Source organism: Pagrus pagrus (genome assembly GCF_965226575.1).
Source record: "Pagrus pagrus genome assembly, chromosome: 18".
Classification (NCBI taxonomy): Eukaryota; Metazoa; Chordata; class Actinopteri; order Spariformes; family Sparidae; genus Pagrus; species Pagrus pagrus.
The window spans coordinates 27,137,566-27,156,367 of record NC_140202.1 but is presented as its reverse complement, the minus strand read 5'-3'; the positions used below and the strand labels follow the sequence as shown (position 1 = coordinate 27,156,367).

Here is an 18,802-nt window from a genome sequence, read left to right as displayed (position 1 = left end):
TGCTCAGGTTTACATAATACAAGTTACTACAAATAAAGGTTGATTGGTTGATTAAATAATCTCTGCCTTTTGTTCTCTGTCCCTCCAGAGCTCCCACAGCAACATGTCTGTAAGGAGGAGGAGGTTCTCGCTGACCAGCAGGTCTGTAACCAGGAGAGGAACTCCAGTCTGGACCAAGAGGACCCAGAGCCTCCAGAGATTAAAGAGGAACAGGAGCAACTCTGCACCAGTCGGGAGGGAGAGCAGCTTGTACTGAAGGTTGAGACGGATACCGTCATGTTGACTCCAACTCATGAGGAAAGTGACCACAGTGAAGCAGAACCAAAAAGTGACCACCAGCTCCTCTCTAACAACTCTCATGTAGCTGAGAGCCAAGACCAGAAAGGAGGACAACATCACGGAAGCAAAAGTCACAGTGATAATGCAAAAAACTCTACCTCATCAGACATTCACCATCACACTCACCCAGGTAAAAAGTCTCTCAAATGTGAGACATGTGGAACGTTTAAGTCCCTATTGAATGCACACTTAAGAACCCACAGAGGTGAGAAGCCTTATTCTTGCCAAACATGTGTGAATGATTTCAGGTTTCCTTCTGACTTGAGAGTTCACATGAGAACCCACACAGGTGAGAAGCCGTATACTTGCAAAACATGTGGGAAAGCTTTCAGCCGAAGTGCTCACTTAACAGGCCACATGAGAACCCACACAGGTGAGAAACCATTTTCTTGCCAAACATGTGGGAAGACTTTCAATAAAAACAGTAACTTAACAGTTCACAAGAGAACCCACACAGGTGAGAAGCCGTATACTTGCAACACGTGTGGGAAAGCTTTCAGCCGAAGTGAATCCTTAACATTTCACATGAGAAGCCACACAGGTGAGACACCGTATACTTGCAAAACATGTGGGAAAGCTTTCACTCGAAGGGCTGACTTAACAGTCCACATGAGAGCCCACACAGGTGAGAAACCATTTTCTTGCCAAACATGTGGGAAGACTTTCAATAAAAACAGTAACTTAACAGTTCACATGAAAATCCACACAGGTGAGACACCGTATTCTTGCCAAACATGTGGGAAGACTTTCAATAAAAACAGTAACTTAACAGTTCACATGAAAATCCACACAGGTGAGACACCGTATTCTTGCCAAATATGTGGGAAAGCTTTCAATCAAAACAGTAACTTAACAGTTCACATGAAAATTCACACGAAAATTCACACAGGTGAGAAGCCTTTTACCTGTGATATTTGTGGAAGGGCTTTCAGGCTTCATACTCACTTAACTCGTCACATGACGGTCCACACAGTTGAGAAGCTGTATTCTTGTTAATAAATGTCAAGATGTTTAATGATTCATGTGTTTTGTGTCAAGACAGTCCACATTAAGCCATGGTTTATTGTTTATTGTTTATTAAGGATCCCCATTAGCTGGTACCTTAGTAGCCAGCTAGTCTTCCTGGGGTCCACAAGGAACAACACAGAATATACATAAGATATACATACATACATACATATACATATACAAAAACATCACATCCTCAACATATCATACATTTACACATACAGTCTATCACAATATACCTAATGTTGAAAAGTTAAGACAAACATTTGAAAATTTCCACAAATCTTAAAGAGTTTTACTTACTACTTTTACCACTCGTACTCATGTACAGCTCGTATAAAATAGGATTTCAATTTCTTTTTAAATACCTGTTTCCTTTCAGTACAACAAAGGTAGTGAGGCAAATTATTCCACAGAGTTATTGCTCTATAGATAAAAGATTGTGATAGAGCCTTAGTTCTTGGGTGAGGCACGTCCAGCTGACCATTGCTGGACCCTCTACCATCTGATCTACCATCAGCCATGAGAGGGAATCATGCATGCGGTTAACATTTGATCGGGTTGAGCAGCCCAATAGCAACCGTGCAGCCTTATTTTGGGCAATCTGCGGCTTTTTGAGCTCAGTTTTGGCAGCAGATGCCCAGACCACAGAACAATAATCTAGGTGGCACAACACCAAACTCTGCACAATCTGACACATTAGGGGTCAAGCAACAAAGGAAGCACATTTCCTGGAGATACCAACAGCTCTTCCCATTTTTAAGATCGTTTGATTAATGTGATTACTAAAGGAAAGCCTGGAATCCAACATTACACCCAGAAGTTTAACAGTTTCTGCTTGTTCCACAGTTACATTATTCAACTTTAAATCCAACTTTGGGCTACAAGATAACTTATGTCTTGAACCTATTAAAATACTTTTTGTTTTAAGAACATTAAGGACTAACTTATTACAAGAAATCCAGTCATGTAGAATTACCAATTCCTTATTAAGGACATCGTTCAACTCACTTTGTGAAGGCGCAGCATAATACAAGGTTGAATCATCGGCATAAAACACAATTTCTGCTCTGTCAGTAGCCCAAGCAAGATCATTAATAAACACGGTGAACAGTAAAGGTCCGAGGCAGCTGCCCTGAGGCACACCACATACTAGATCCCTACTATTTAATATACCACCATTTAAATGCACCTGTTGTGATCTCAGATAGTTATGAGTCCACATTAATGCCAGTGGACCAAAACCATAACATTCAAGTTTTTTTTAACAGGAGAGTGATCAAGCACATCAAAGGCAGCAGTTAAGTCTAACAGCACAGCCCCCACCATTAAAGAATTGTCAATAGCTCTAAACCAGTCATCAGTCATTTTTATCAAAGCAGTGGACGTGGAGTGGCTAGTTCTATAAGCATGCTGAGACATAGTTATCAAATTATTCGTAAAAAAATAATCATGAATTTGCATATATACAACTTTATCCATTATTTTGCTCAGGGCTGGAATAATGCTAATTGGTCTAGAGTTGCTCTCATTAAAGATTAATTTCTTATCTTTGGGTATGGGGATAATTTTAGCTGTCTTCCACAACAAAGGAGTTTTGCAGATACGTAAACATCTATTAATAATATAGGTCACTGGAGATGAAATACAGCTGGCAGTAATCCTTAACAGTTTACTGTCCAGGTTATCTACACCGGCTAATTTATTGTCAGGAAGAGCACAGAGAAGCCTTTCCACCTCATTGACTTCAACCTGGTGAAATTCAAAAGTGCATACTTTGTCATTCATTATAATGTTCGTGATTATGTCTTTGGATCTATGGTTGTCTGGGGTGTTCATGCTTTCTCTATGTTGAGATACTTTTTTTTTAATAAAGAAATTGTAAATAACATTTGCTCTGACTTTCTGAAGCTTTGTCTTTCTGGTAACAGCAATTATGTTATGGTCACTAAAACCAATTGGCACAGAGACAACTCTAGAACATAGGTCAGGAACATTAGTATAAATGTGATCAATACATGTATTCAGGATGATACCATCACTATCTATACTATTTCTTGTGGGCAGAGTGACAATCTGATACAGGTTGCAAGCATTCAAAATAGAAAAGGACCTTGTTCTTGTTTGTACCAGGCCTACCCAACCAATCTATGTTCATATCACCTAGTAAGTAGATTTCATTATTCATGTCAGATTACGTATCAAACATATTACACAGATCATTAAGATACAGAGCATCAGCACAAGGAGGACGATCGAAGCAGCATACCAAGATAGGCTTGTACACAAAGAGCTTCAATTTCATCCTTCATTAAATCCTCACGTACTTTGGCAGGAAAAATATTCTGAACATAAAATTGACCAAATTGATTCCTATCTTTTCTAAAAATAGAGAACCCCTCAATATTTACGTCTACGTCAGTCAAAACATCATCAAGATGTGTTTCAGAAATGGCAAGAATATTAATACTATTACTGCTAACAACATTTCTAATTCCTCGACCTTATTACGCAAGCTGCATACATTAACATGAGCTAAGACTAGCCCCTTTTCAAGACCCAGTTCAAGTGTCAGGAATGACATTAAAAGACATATGGACTCAGTAAAAAACAGCAAAAAGCCATGCTAAACCATGTTAAAGGAGCCAGGGAGTTATTTTTGAGTCTTTTGACATTCTGGGAAAGGTGAAACACGATTTGAAACATTAAAATGTTAGTTTCTGTGAGTTCTAGACTTGGATTCTCATAATAATAAGTTAAAGTAGTTCATCAGTCGGAGCCTAAGAATCACCACTCGGAGCGACTGAAGATCATCATCGTCATCCTCTTCATCATCTCCAGCATCATTAACAAAGACGTTGCAGCGACAGGCTGTTTAAGAAACCGTGTGAGCGATTTCCAACGAAAGAAGTTCAGGAGAAATTTGGTTAGGGCTCTGTTTGCATTACACTATTCTCTTAATATTTGACTGCTTTCACCCTACCTGCAATTTCACCATCCGCCCATATTTCATTCATAAACTCATTACATTGGTCATTACAGACTCAACATCCTCCTGAAACCTGTTAATCTTGTCATTTGTTTAGTTGCCATCTCATTTACTTAAATGGGAATAAATAAATGGGAAAAAATCGTCTGTGGAGGTTTGTTTTACTGTGGAGAACCAATGGTAACTGTGTGTAGAAGCCACTATTGCAGTAATGAGATTAAATACATTGATTTGAATAAATTGATATTGATTTAAGTTAACCTTGTCTAGTCGAATTTGATTAATTTCCTCTGGATCAGTCAAAGAGATAAAAGAACGGAGGTGGTGCTCCTATTCACGAGTGCTTTATTAATCTCAAGTGATTGATACATTTATTTATACGTAGTGTTTCTCCTACATTAGCATGAGAATAAGTCGACAGTTCCCAGATTTTACTCCACATTAAGAAGAGATCTTAAATGTTGAGTATAAACGGGAGGAATTATTACTGCAAAAACCAACAAACGGTGGAGATAATTATCTTGAAAGTACTTTATATACTGCTGTGGAGTTTAACCTATGAAATGCATACTTTATTAGTAGATTTATATTTTGTATTAAGCAATGTTTTAAAAAAAGGAAATTAATACAAGTACGTAAAGTAGCCTAAAAATGGAAATACACAAGTAAAGTTCAGTACTTCAGTAAATATACTTTATTATATTCCACTTGTAGTTGGACAACAACACAATGAACATGGTCAAACAAACAAAGTATTTTTATTTCATATCATTTTGTTTTATTCGTTTTTTGTATTATTTTATTTTATCTCACCTTATATTTTGTTTTAATTTATCTCACTTTATTTTATTTTATTTCATTTCATTTTATTTTTTCTTCATTGAACTGTTCATTTAAAAGCATCGACCTAAAGAAGTGCCATCACGAGTGGGGGAGTCTGTTACCAGATTAACATTTATATACTTACCTTTTTTTCTGTTAGCTTTTTTTTTAATATATATTTTTATAACACCCAACATAAAAGTAAGACCATAATTTTACTCAATACTCATGAAATCTGACCCACTTTAATCATTATTATCTAAATTAAAAGACATGTTGACAGCGCGCCACCCCTCCGGACCGAGTTGGTTTCGCCCGTGTGTCCCCAGCATCAGACGCACATGTTGGGTGTGTTGTGTTGAGGATTGCAGCGATATTTCAGCGTTTCTCAGAGCCGTGTGTGCTGTCACGGTGCTGTCTGCTCTCTACAGACCGCAGTTAACATGCGATAAGCCTCACAGTCAATGAGAAACTCTTTAAAAAGCAGAGTTACTGGAGGAAACAGAGCAGAGGAGGCTGACACGCGTCCCGACGTGGCTGCAGGCGGCTGCTGAGTGACTCCACCTGACTGAAGGTATGTCCGCAGACACACACACACACTGCCTGACTGTCCCTGTGTGTGTCTCTCTGTGTGTGTGTGTGTGTGTGTGTGAGCCTGCATCATCCATTTAATAATCGATACATAATGCACATGTCCGTGCACAGTCTGCTGTGCGCTGTGTCGCCGGCTAGCAGCTCTGTTAGCTTCCAGTCAGCTGTCAGAGCTCCATGTGAGCGTCACACTGCTGCTGCTCCGCTCCATGAAATATTAATGAAACCTGATTCAAGAGCAAGAAATGAGACGGTTCGTGGAGGTGATTCGGTGTTTATGTCTGTAAAAGAGTCGCTTTTTGTTCAGTGAATGAGAAAACGCCGAGTTAGCCGCCGGGTGCTGAGCAGTGCCACGTAGCTAACCGGCTAATGAGAGCGGAGCAGCCGGGGAGGATGTGCACAATCACTGCAGGAGGACCGGAGGGCTGTGCAGGGGCCGAGTACTCGGATACTTCACTCAAGAAGGAGTACTGATAACACACTGTGCAGAGGCCGAGTACTCGGATACTTTACTCAAGAAGGAGTACTGATAACACACTGTGCAGAGGCTGAGTACTCGGATACTTTACTCAAGAAGGAGTACTGATAACACACTCTGCAGGGTCCGAGTACTCGGATACTTTACTCAGGGAAGAGTACTTATACCACACTGTGAAGGGGCTGAGTACTCTGATACTTAATTGTTACCACACTCCACTGTGGAGGGGCTGAGTACTCGGATACTTAACTCAAGAAGGAGTACTGATAACACACTCTGCAGGGTCCGAGTACTCGGATACTTTACTCAAGAAGGAGTACTGGTAACACACTGTGCAGGGGCCGAGTACTCGGATACTTCACTCAAGAAGGAGTACTGATAACACACTCTGCAGGGTCCGAGTACTCGGATACTTCACTCAAGAAGGAGTACTGGTAACACACTGTGCAGAGGCCGAGTACTCGGATACTTTACTCAAGAAGGAGTACTGGTAACACACTGTGCAGAGGCCGAGTACTCGGATACTTCACTCAAGAAGGAGTACTGGTAACACACTGTGCAGAGGCCGAGTACTCGGATACTTCACTCAAGAAGGAGTACTGATAACACACTGTGCAGAGGCCGAGTACTCGGATACTTCACTCAAGAAGGAGTACTGGTAACACACTGTGCAGAGGCCGAGTACTCGGATACTTCACTCAAGAAGGAGTACTGATAACACACTGTGCAGAGGCCGAGTACTCGGATACTTCACTCAAGAAGGAGTACTGATAACACACTGTGCAGAGGCCGAGTACTCGGATACTTCACTCAAGAAGGAGTACTGATAACACACTGTGCAGGGGCCGAGTACTCGGATACTTTACTCAAGAAGGAGTACTGATAACACACTGTGCAGAGGCCGAGTACTCGGATACTTTACTCAAGAAGGAGTACTGATAACACACTCTGCAGGGTCCGAGTACTCGGATACTTTACTCAGGGAAGAGTACTTATACCACACTGTGAAGGGGCTGAGTACTCTGATACTTAATTGTTACCACACTCCACTGTGGAGGGGCTGAGTACTCGGATACTCTACTGATACCACTCTGTGGAGGGGCTCATTACTCGGATACTTTACTCAGGGAAGAGTACTAATACCACACTGTGAACGGGATCAGTACTCGGATACTTTACTGATACCACTCTGTGGAGAGGCTGAGTACTCAGATACTTAACTGATACCACACTGTGAAGGGGCTGGGTACTCGGATACTTTACTCAAAAGGGGTACTTACACCACACTGTGGAGGGGCTGAGTACTCGGATACTTTACTGATACCACACTGTGGAGGGACTGAAGGAGTACGTGGATACCATATTGTAAAAAAAGTACTCCATTACAAGTTAAAGTCCCGCATTGAAGATGGTACTTAAGTAAAAGAACTGATACCACACTGTAAAAATACTCCATTACAAGTTAAAGTCCTGCATTAATAATCCTAACAAACTAAAAGTATTGATGCCACACTGTGGAGGAACTGAGGGAGTACTCGGATGATTTACTGAAGGGAGAGTACTGATACCCCTGCAAAAAAATACTCAATTACAAGCCCTGCATTAAGTGCTACTTAACTAAAAGTACAAATAACACAGTGTAAAAATACATTACAGGTAAAAATCCTCCATTGAAAATGCTGCTATTGTGAAAGTACACAGACGAGCTGTAAACCGTAGTGAGAAGTGTGTCGTCAGAACCTGATTGGCTGGATTATGAAGATTTTTCTCTAGTTTTAACTTTAGACGAGCAGGTTTTTACTTCACGGAGAGACAGAAGGAATATGTTTTCTTCTCCTGCTGACGGCTGAGGTTTTAATTTCTTTGTCTCCTTCCCATCAGGCTTTGAGGCTTGCTCTGCGACACCATGAGCTCCAAGGTGTGTAAGAACTGCGGCAGCTCGGACATCGATGTGGACCAGGCGCGAGGCGATGCCGTCTGCATGGGCTGCGGCTCCGTGCTGGAGGACAACATCATCGTGTCCGAGGTGGAGTTTGTGGAGTCGGGCGGAGGAGGGTCGCTGGCTGTGGGACAGTTTGTCTCCGCAGGAGGTGAGAAGGAGGAAACGACCCACCTGTGGACGTGAAATACAAATAAGAGGTCGTTGTACTCGAGTGGCTCAGTTTTATCTCCATTTTTCCTCCATATAAAAGAAAATTTAACATTAAAATGTGTTAATAACTGATTACTTATACAAGAAAGTCCGTTTTTCCTCATCTGAAGTCGTAGGAGACAAAATCATTTGTTGGTCGTGGATGTTTTGAAGTCGTCGCTTATTGTCCAAATAATCAATCGATTGGATTTGATCGACAAAAGTCTTGATTTTCATCTGCATATTGATGAGACAACCTCAACTCAAAGTCCACTTACTGGTTGATTGTTGAGCTTTCAGCCACATCACATGGTCTTGATCGGTGGGCAGAGTTTGTTCAGGGACTTTAAGGACATCTCGTCCTCGTTTGAAGCCACCGTGAGAAATAAGAGGTCGTAAAAGTAAACATCCATCATCCCACGACGGCGATATGAAGTAAACACAATTTACTGATGAAGACAGTGTGATGGGGTTGAAAGTTAGTTAGTAAGTTAGTAAGTGGATCTTGAGTTGAGATAGAAAAAGTGATTTTAGCATTATATGATCTCCTAACATGATTGTAAAATACTCATTTTGCGTCGTATCTTCCTGTTTGGTGTTGAACAGTTTCTGTTAAATTCGACCTTATTTTTTAAAGTTGAAGAGGATGAACAACGTTAGGTCCACCTGCAGAAGTTTAAGTCCTGGTGTTTATTTTAAAAAGGCACTGAAGGAAACATAAAATCAAGAGCCACTGGGAGTCGGAGAGTTTCTCCTTGTCAGATGAGCGTTTGGTGTTTTAGGAACAGTTTGGGAACACTGATCTGTGTGTGTGTGTGTGTCGCTCCACAGCTTCTTATCAGTGTGTAACATTTACCTCCAGATTACGTCTGACCTTCAGCCTGCAGGACTTTTCCCTCCTGCTGCGTCTGCACAACGTGTGTTAGATATATTTCCTGTGTGGTTGTTCCCTCGACTGTCCACTAGAGTGTGCTGTTGGATTACTTCTCAACCTCTCAGAGGGGAAAAGTTAGTTTTTTGTAGTCGTTCCTGGTGGGGACAGATTTAAAGCTCCCATTGGGAACAAAAAAATGAATTATACTCTTTTATATTAAAGCCAGGACAGTAAAGAAATGACAGTTAATCTTGCATTTGAATTCTGTAAACGTTTGCATTCATATTAACAACTCGGATGTGATGATAAAGGCTTTAAAAGTATGGAAGTATTTGGTTAAAGTCCCTTAAAGGTGTTTGATTTGACCCTTTAAAGCTGAACCTGTACCTGACGTGAGTGTGTCTGCTGTTTGTCTTCAGCTGGAGGAGCCATCCCGTCTTTTGGAGATGGACACTACACAGGCATGGGGAGAGAGTCCAGAGCTCAGACGCTGTCCAGAGGTGAGTTACCAGCAGGGGGCGCCACGTGTCTGCATTGAAGCCTGTGCTGCACGTTTAAGCTGCTGCTTGAAGGAGAAGTGTTTGAGGGTTGTTGAGGGTCAGGATCATCATTCATGCACATGTTGTGTACTTTTATTGTCTCTATAGACGCTTTTATTCAGCACACAGATGAGGTCAGTCCAAGAAGGAGACGGAGAGCCTTAATTCATGTGGATTTTCTGTATATTTTGTTTGAATTGCAAATGTTCTCTTATGAAGCAGCTGTGTTGCAGCACGTCGGTGTTTTAAACCTCGTCTGACACAACAGCCGAGTAATTAAAAGCTTCTCAGGGCAGATTTACCTTCAATCTTTTTATCCTGTTTGCTCAAAGAAACTCCTCAAACCGCAAACGCACCTTTTCAAGTCCCAGCAGCCTTTATATTCTCGATAAAGCTGTTAAATCAAACGAATGCTGTTAAACATCTGTTTTATTAGGTGAACTCCGTTGTTAAAGCCAGACCTCAACTGTTGAGTGACAGACCCACACAGGACTGTGGCGGTGTGGCTTGATCTCACCGGTGAAGCCTGTCAGAAGAAGTTTTATTCCCTCCGTCATGGAGGTGATGTTTGATTTAGATTATCTGACCTTAGAAGGAGGCACCAAATCACACATCTGTCATCTTCTGAGCAAGTCCTTTTTTTAAAGTGTAATAAGAATGATCTATGCTGGTTTCACTTTTGTTCCATCTCTGAAATGTTCCTGCATGCTGTCCTGGTTTCTGGGACCTGTGTATCACTCGTTTCCCACCTCAAGACTCTGCCGCATTTCAGGGAAAATGACGGTACGTCTGTGCTGCAGAGACGTTATCTTCTCACAAAAGATGCTTTGATATGGAGTGAGCACGTAACGCGTTTCAGAATGTGAGGCGGCGTGTCCCCTCAGTATTGCCGTAGGGAATGAGTTGCTCATTTACGGCGATGTAGTCGATGACTGTCAGCTGTCGTGGATGGATGATGACGTCGTTCATCGGCTCGACCCTTGGACGACATCACCCCGTTGAAAAACTGTCTATTTCTAGTTCACTTTTTTTCTCAAAAAGCATGTGGAGGAGGTGGCAGTGGGTCTCTATTACAGAGCTCCTCTTGTTTGGATTTTGGCAGCTGGACAGAAAAACTTTCAAGAGATTTCACTGAATGAGTCAAACTGTAGGTGAGAGGAGGATGTGTCCTCCCTGCTCCAAGAGGGATTACTTTTAGAGTTTTCTGTGTCTGTGTCAGCTCGTAACATCGGGCTATCAGTGTATCTGTCAGGCTCTCAGTGAACCTGTTCCTCATTCTTCTGGGGACCCTGAAGGGACCCTCAGGGGCCCTTGTTGGCATCCCTGAAAACTCTCACTGACACAGGAGTTTCATCTCAACGACTCCAGTGTAGAAACACGTCGACAACTTGCATTTAGAGACCAAATAAAACCCCGTCTCTCTGCTGAGAAGTGGCAGACTGCCGGGCACGGAGCCAGAGCTCGGATACGACGGCGAGCAGCTGGTTACTGCGGCGACGACCGTCTGCTCCGCTGATGATGTTTCAGCGACGAGCTGCAGAGTCACAGAGCTGTCAGACTGCAGCAGACGCTGAGTAATGGGACTGTGTGTGTGTGTTAGAGCGAGTGCATGGTGGATTAGTTTAGTGTGTGTGTGTGTGTGAGAGTGTGAGGAGGATGAGAATTGGGGAATACTTGATATATTCTGACGGTGTGCATGAGGATAAAAGTTTTATAATTGTGTGTGTGTGTGTGTGTGTGTGTCACACACTGATTAAAGGAGTCGTTTTTTGGGGAAGTGCACTTTTAACTGTCGCCCTCCTGCTGAGGATGAGACGAGAGGCTTAGCATAAACAATGGAAACAAGGAGTCTGTCCAAAGCTGACAAAAGCTCACTGACGGACCAGTTTCACAGCCGACATTTTGACTCGCAGATGTAATATAAAAAAATGATGCTACATTCAAGTGAGCTGTTTGATTAAACACACCTTTGGACAGAGCAAAGCTAGCTGTGTCCTCCTGATTCCAGTCTGTATGCTAAGCTAAGCTAAGTGGCTGTAGTGTTATGTTTTTATGGTGCAGACATGAAATCTTTGAGACGAACTATTCCTTTAAGTGTGTGTGTAGGAGGTGTGTGTTTTGTGTGTGTGTGTGGAAGATTACGTTTTATTGTCGGTGGTTTTGGGAATACCCTCATGATGCTGTGTGTGTCTGTGGGGAGATTTATGGCCGTCTGTGAGTCTGCAGCTCTTCTTCTGCTTCTTCTCTCTTTGTGTCCTCCAGAAACTTTCCCCAGCGGCCGTCTGCGCCTCCTCCGTCTCACCGCCGACTGATTCATATCTGGGAGCTGAAACCCGGCCTCCTGCTGTATCAGTGTTGGACGATAACGTCTCACCGGTCTCTCATGTATCGGTCCACAGTTGCGCCGCGGTGTCGGCGTCGTGACTGGAATTTAAATGTAGCTTTTAAAAAGCGGCTCCGGGCGAGATTTATGTATGAAAAGCGACTTTGTGTGAGTCACAAACTGCAGCTGCAGTGAAAGGTCTGATTCCCTGCAGTCTGGACGGAGAGCTGGACGGTGTGTGAGTGTATTGACACAGTGATACAGTGATATATGAGGCATCGTCCGTGATGCTCGTTAATATTAACACGAGTCACTCGTCATCATCACCTCGTCTCTTCAGAGGCATATTTAGTGTTCAGGCTCAGTCTCAGTGTTTCCAGCAAACAAGCTCACAAGTCTGAAAGTTGACACGAAGAGATTCCTGTTAAAGAGACGACTTCTGTGATCCGGCGAAACTAAAGGTTCACTGAAGAGCTTTCTCTGGAGCTTTCAGTCACATGTCACTGTCTTCAGCTCTTCTTCCGCGTCTTCTTCCTACGTCTCCTCCGCGTCTTCTTCCTCGTCTTCTTCTTCTTCCCCCTCCTCTTTCCACGTCTTCTTCTTCCTCTGCCTTCTTCCTCGTCTTCTTCTTCTTCCTCCTCCTCCTCATCAGTATAGTGTGTAAATGCTCCGTGTCCATGACTTTGACTCTGTAGTTTTAGTCTGGTGTTCACAAACGGCTGATGCTATCTCTGTTATTCAGCTTCTGTGTGCAAGATGAAGACTGAACTTTCCCTCTTGTTTTCTGCGTTCAACAAACACGAATGACAAGTTGTTCCTGTGTGTAGTTGGACTGTATGTGTGTCTCTCTACCTGCTCTCTAACTCAGGTGTGTGTAGTCACTTGTGTTAAACCTCCCTGGACGGTTTTCTTCAGATTCAGTGGACGTATAAATGCCACTCTGCTTCGGGGTTGTCCCAGTTTTTCTTCATGTAAATGTTATGAAGTGTTATTATTATTTTTTTTTTATTCATTCAGAGCCTCCTGTTATGGAGTCAGTTGCTGTTTTTGAGGTTTGAGCTGAAGAGTCACGCAAAGGGCAAGAAAGTAAGTGAGGAGAGCGCTAATTACAGCTGCAGCGCCGAGCGTCTGCCCTACTTATCATCTGAGAAACGAGCTCGCTAGAAAATTAGGGTAGCAATTAACTTTCATCTTCGCAGTAGCTGCTGCAAACCCAAAGCTGCACATACAAAACTGCTTTTGTACCTCCGTGATGTTACATCTCTGAAGTGGGGTTTATATTTGGGGGGTTTTATTTGGTCTCCTGCTTCGAGGTCTTTGGTTAGTTCTTGTTTTTGATCGCGTCTGTTTTTTTTGGGTTATATTTGCACATATTTATGTATTTCAGTACCTCGTGTCCTCTGTTGGGTTTAGTTTGGAAACAAAGTGAAGTGATGTTGAGCTCGAGGAAGCGGCGTCGAGCATCAGAGCAGAAGATAATCACGCAATTATGTTATCTTCATTTAATTATGGTTTAAAATCTGATCAGGCAAAAAATAAACAAGCAGTTAGATGACTGCTAAAGAAGAAGATCCGTGTGATTTAATCGAAAGCTCCAGAACCATAAATAATAAATTAGACCCGTGATGAGATTGTTTTGTTGTCGTCTTCATCTGAGTCGATGCAGCAGCTGTATGGACTCATCCTGCTGGAATAATGAGAGACAGAAGAAGAAGAAGAGAAGCTGAGACCCAGACGTGGTTTAGTGTGTCTGTGTGCGTCTGTGTGTGTGTGTGTGTGTGTCTCATGCCGATGTTGAAATCTTCTGGTTTCACTTCTGAAAGTGTGTTAAACCGAACATGACGAAACACGATGAGCTCAGAGCCTCTCACATTCCCAGACACACACACACACACACACACACACACACACACACACACACACACACACTTCTTTGTATGATGAAACTCAACATGGTGAGCTCATCAGAGGCCATGAACTCCACACACAAACTCTTTTGCGTGTGACGACACAGTTATGCAGGCTTGTGAGCACACATGTTTATTTGCACACATGTGTATAATCACGCTGTCTCCAGGCGTGTGCGTCGGGACAGACGGTGGTGTTTACGTGCTCGTGTCCTGACGTGTGTGAGTCTCGGTTCATATTTGGGTTCAGACTTTCTCTGTGGTCACTAACGTATCAGATGATGGTGATGATGTCACCTGAACTCGACATGGAGACGTGTGGGACTACGTGTGAACTTTGACCAATCACAGCTCGTTGTTATTCACCAGCAGCAGGACGTGTAAATGTGATCAGGCAGCAGAGACGGACTCGTTCGAGGGTCACGATTCTCAGCAGCCAGCAGCTCAAACTAGAGGAGAGGAGGCAGAAATGATTATGTGAAGTTTGGGTCGGCGATATGAAGACGAATAAAATCCTCTCATCACCACGTCAAAAGATTCGATGTCACAGTATTAATATATATTGTGAGATGAAAATACTACTTCTTCGCCTTCGTCGTTGTCTTCCTCTTCCTCTTCTCCCTCCTCCTCTCGCCTCCTCTTTGTCTTCTTCTTCTACCTCGTCGTCTTCTTCCTCTACCTCTTCGTCTTCTTCTTCTACTTCTCTTCCTCCTCCTCCTCTCGCCTCCTCTTTGTCTTTGTCTTCTTCTTCTTCTACCTCGTCGTCTTCTTCTTCTTCTTCTTCTACCTCTTCGTCTTCCTCCTCCTCCTCTCGCCTCCTCTTTGTCTTCTGCTACCTCTTCTTCTTTTTCCTCTTCCACATCTTCTTCCTCCTTCTCCTCTTCGTCTTCGTCTTCGTCTTCGTCTTCTTCTTCTTCTTCTTCTCTTACTCCTCCTCCTCATCAGTATAATGTGTATTTCCCATTATCACCTGATTAAACCTTTGAACTCTGCCGTGAACTTTCTACTTAAATATATAGTTTTCTTCTCTCTTTGTTTCACTGATGTCAGACGGCCGTTGACCCATCGTACACGTTTGAATGAAAATGGTCGCCATGTTGCCGTTTACTTACATGTTTCTGTGTACGTGTGTCTCTTCAGCCAGACAGAACATCAACACTCTGGGCCACCAGCTGCAGATGAACCAGCACTGTCTGGACACGGCCCTCAACTTCTACAAGATGGCGCTGATGAAACACCTGACCCGTGGCCGCAAGTCCTCCCACGTCATCGCCGCCTGTATCTACATGGTGTGCCGCACTGAGGGAACGCCACGTATCCTTAATGTTCATCCTCTTTTCTTTTTTATCAGAAGAAAAATGTTTTTGAGCTAGAAATCAACATGTATTTGAGGCTTTAATGATGCACACGTTCGCGCGTCTTAACCTGAAGCAGGACGGCACATCAGAGTCTGCAGGTAACTTGTGATGTGAGCCAGCGGAGGACAGGCCGCCTGCCGCTGTCTTTCTTAATGTTTCATAATCCGCTAACGGCAGCTTATTGAAGTGGAGAGTGACGTGTCATCGTAGGGATAATGGGACTTTTAGGTTCATCCTTTTTTCATCAGCAGGGCGGCTCTCTGCTTTTTTGTGCTGCTGTCGGTTTGCTCCTGACTCACTTCGCCTCCGAGGATGATTCTGTTATGTAACGGCAGCACAGGACGGCCTGGATAGGTTTACCTAATGAAAGAGGGCGAGGAGGGTGTAATGCCTTCCTGCTGCATTGTTTACCAGGCTTTTGTTTGTGTGTGTGCGCAGGCCTGTCTGTTTATGCATGTTTGGAGGAGTGAGGCCGGGGTAAAAATAGCTCTGCTCACTTCCTTTTCCACAGCTGGGTGAGTCGGTAATGTTGTCGCAGGGGAGAATCAGGACAAAGATGAAGGCTGAGGGAGAACGGAGCGAAAAGAAAACATCCGTCTAATCTGGAGTTTAATTTAAAGACGACCAACCGCACAGAAAACTGGACTGTTGGCATCTTAACTTCTTTCCTGTCATCCGCCTTTTTGTCTTTCTGACCAAAAGTCAGGGAGGAAGGAAGGAACGGGAAGAAGGTGGAAGGAAGGTCATTTATTTGTCATTTTAAAGCACCACGTTGCAAAGAGAGGAAAATCGTCAAAAACGTGTGTCCTTTAAAACCGGCGCATCAAAACTAAACCGTCATTACCCCATCAATCAGACGTGTCAGCTCGTGGACCGGCTGTCACTGCGCAGAAACTTGATAAATGACAGTAAATTAACAAAGCGTCAGTCGTCGATCCGGTTTGTTGCCTCTGTTCCATCGAGCTTCCTCAGAGAACTGGAAACGCAGCGTCGTCTCTAAGAAGGCAAGAAAACGGATGGAACGATGACGCTATTTTATATTTTGTTATTTTAACTATTTCCCAAAACTGGCTTCATTGCTCCTGTTTTCGTCTCAATAATGCTCCGTGCACATATAAAACGGAGCTTCCAGCTTCTCCTGCGTGAGTTTCTATCCCTCTTTAAAGAAATGCATTACCTTGCGTTGAGCACTAGGGAGCGTACGTCTGTAAATAAGGACACAAAATGGCGTGCGGCTAAACACACAGCAGGACTGAGAGTTTCTGTTCAGAGGAACATGAAGCGTTAAACGGTGAACTGCAGTTAAATGTGACAATACAATGAGTTTATACTAAATAAATGAACTGAAGTACCTCAGCTGAGTACATGTTGGAGTTAAGTTGGTTAACATTGGATCCTGATGTGAAGACTTAATCAGTGGAAAGCTTAAAGCTAATGCAGTTAGCTGTGTGGTCGCTAAATCCTAAATGTCAACAAAATAAGAGCGTTAGTGTTAAATAGGATGTATCGCAGTAAACCTCATAATCTTTGTCTCAGTTTGTAGCCTAAAAACATTAATCGGCTAAAGAACAAAACACTGAGGAAGTGATGCAGCCGAGGAGAGGCTGCGATGAGTCGAATATTTACCCACTTTTTTTAGGCTCTCCGTCAGTTCAAACATCTTTTCTCTGGATATTTAAATACGGGAGATTTTGGGCTTCGTCCTTCCTGTTGCACAACACGAGGTGTAAGGTCCCAGATGTGTTGAAGGACCTGCTGTCGTTTATTTTCCTGATTAAGGGAGTCGTCTTTAATCTCCAGACGGCGCGCTCTGGGATTATCTTTTCCATTTCATCTGCACTGCTGCTAATTCCATTGTGAGGCCTTTTCAGAGGAGCCCTGGCTAATCCACCCGGGGCAGCCTGGAGACAGGTGCTGGGAGGGATGGGACGTCCAGAGGCTGAGGAGGCAGGCGTGTGTGTGTGTGTGTGTGTGTGTGTGTGTGTGTGTGTGTGTGTGTGTGTGTGTGTGTGTGTGTGTGTGTGTGTGTGTGTGTGTGTGTGTGTGGGTCGTCTGGTTGGAGGTGACGGGTTCAGACTCTCATTTGATTTACTGTCACAGCTGACAGAGCCGAACATCGTTTCACTTTCTATTTCATCATCAGTGGGACGCCGGCGTCCTCTGTGCAGGTGTACGCTCACAAAATACACTTCAGATAATTAGTCGAGCTCTTCAGGTGAGCATGCAGGCGTGAGAGCACATTTTTAAACGAACAAAACACAATAAATGGCGTGGGATCATGGGAGTTGTTGTCTTCATTGTTAGACACACAAAAATTGTTGCTGAAAATCTATCTACAGGTTTCTCTGGTCAGAACATTGTTGGAAACATTCGGGATGATATTTGTGCACAACTCAACAAAATAAACAACAGTCATTTTATATCTTTGTCGTTTGATCTGACGGTATGGAGTCTGATGTGGGGTTTTCTCTGTGAAGGAAGCTGTTGGTCACAAAACTGAATGTTCTGGTCTTGTCGCCTTAACCAGTTGTCCTCAGACATGCTGCTGGATCTCAGCGACCTCTTACAGGTAAGACTACAGTCAAATTTTAAACAAATGATCATTGTCACTAAAGTTTAATCTGCTGATTATTTTCTCGAGTAGCCCACGAACAGTAGAAAATAGATGAACGTGTCAATCATGACTTCCCAAAGCCCAAGTTGACGCCATTAAATGTCGTTACAGAGGGGACAATGGATCGCAGTAAAAAACACTTGTGAATATCATCACATGAGACCTGACAAAGCTGTCCAGTGTGATAACATACAGTCTTACAGGATGCTCTGATTTATTTAGGGGAAGCCCGCATATTTTCAGTCATTCCTTAACCCTGAGTGTGTCAGCGTGACCGAAGGCTTTTTAACAAGTTAAAACAGATGTGTGAAAGAGAGGCAGCTAATTTGAACACTCCGGAAGCTGAAACCATAAAATATTTGACATTTTTGCCTGAAAATTGACTTAAATTGTCAATATATTATCATAAAAGTTGCAGTTACTTCCCTGTTTATCGATTAATTGCAACTCTAGATAAATCGCTGCTCTTTTCTAATTGATAAATGATTTATTTTGCGTAGATTAATTCAGTAACTGTGTGAAAATGAGTCTCTCGAAGCACTTTAAAACCTCCTAAACTCAAAAATAACTTTGAAGACAACTTTTTAATCCTCTCTGTAATGTGTGTCGATGGCTCCCACCCTGTTACCGCTTAAACACACACTCCTACCACTCACCACCAGTCCCATAATGCATCTCTGGCTAACCGCTCGGTCCTGCAGTCATCTTGCGTTCAGACTTTCGCCCATGTAATTAAACCTGACTCGTGTGTGTGTGTGTGTGTGTGTGTGTGTGTGTATATTTAGAAACCCCTCCATTTGTCTGCATATTTAATGGCAGCCGATTCACA

The 18,802-nt window shown here is 43.0% G+C and overlaps 2 protein-coding genes across 3 annotated transcripts in view; both read left to right on the top strand.

Annotated features, from left to right (window-relative positions):
• The first annotated feature begins 240 nt into the window (after nt 1–240).
• LOC311273613 (uncharacterized protein) lies at nt 241–1,384 on the top strand. The gene has a single exon (XM_084380740.1). The coding sequence runs from the start codon at nt 277–279 to the stop codon at nt 1,333–1,335; it is 1,059 nt and encodes a 352-aa protein (XP_084236866.1). The 5' UTR covers nt 241–276; the 3' UTR covers nt 1,336–1,384.
• Nucleotides 1,385–5,473: 4,089 nt separating this feature from the next.
• Nucleotides 5,474–18,802, top strand: part of brf1a (BRF1 general transcription factor IIIB subunit a) — a 96,293-nt gene continuing 82,964 nt past the window's right edge. Inside the window, exons 1-5 of one of the 2 annotated variants that reach the window (XM_084381577.1) lie at nt 5,474–5,732; nt 8,109–8,317; nt 9,652–9,732; nt 15,142–15,315; nt 17,897–17,928. In XM_084381577.1, the coding sequence (XP_084237703.1) occupies nt 8,134–8,317; nt 9,652–9,732; nt 15,142–15,315; nt 17,897–17,928 (471 nt within the window). In that variant the 5' untranslated portion in view covers nt 5,474–5,732; nt 8,109–8,133. The remainder of the gene's footprint in view (nt 5,733–8,108; nt 8,318–9,651; nt 9,733–15,141; nt 15,316–17,896; nt 17,929–18,802) is intronic. The other variant, XM_084381578.1, reaches the window with a different exon arrangement.

What these genes read in the sequence shown, in the direction of transcription:
- LOC311273613 (XM_084380740.1), top strand. Translation starts at nt 277, where the DNA reads ATGTTGACTCCAACTCATGAGGAAAGTGACCACAGTGAAGCAGAACCA.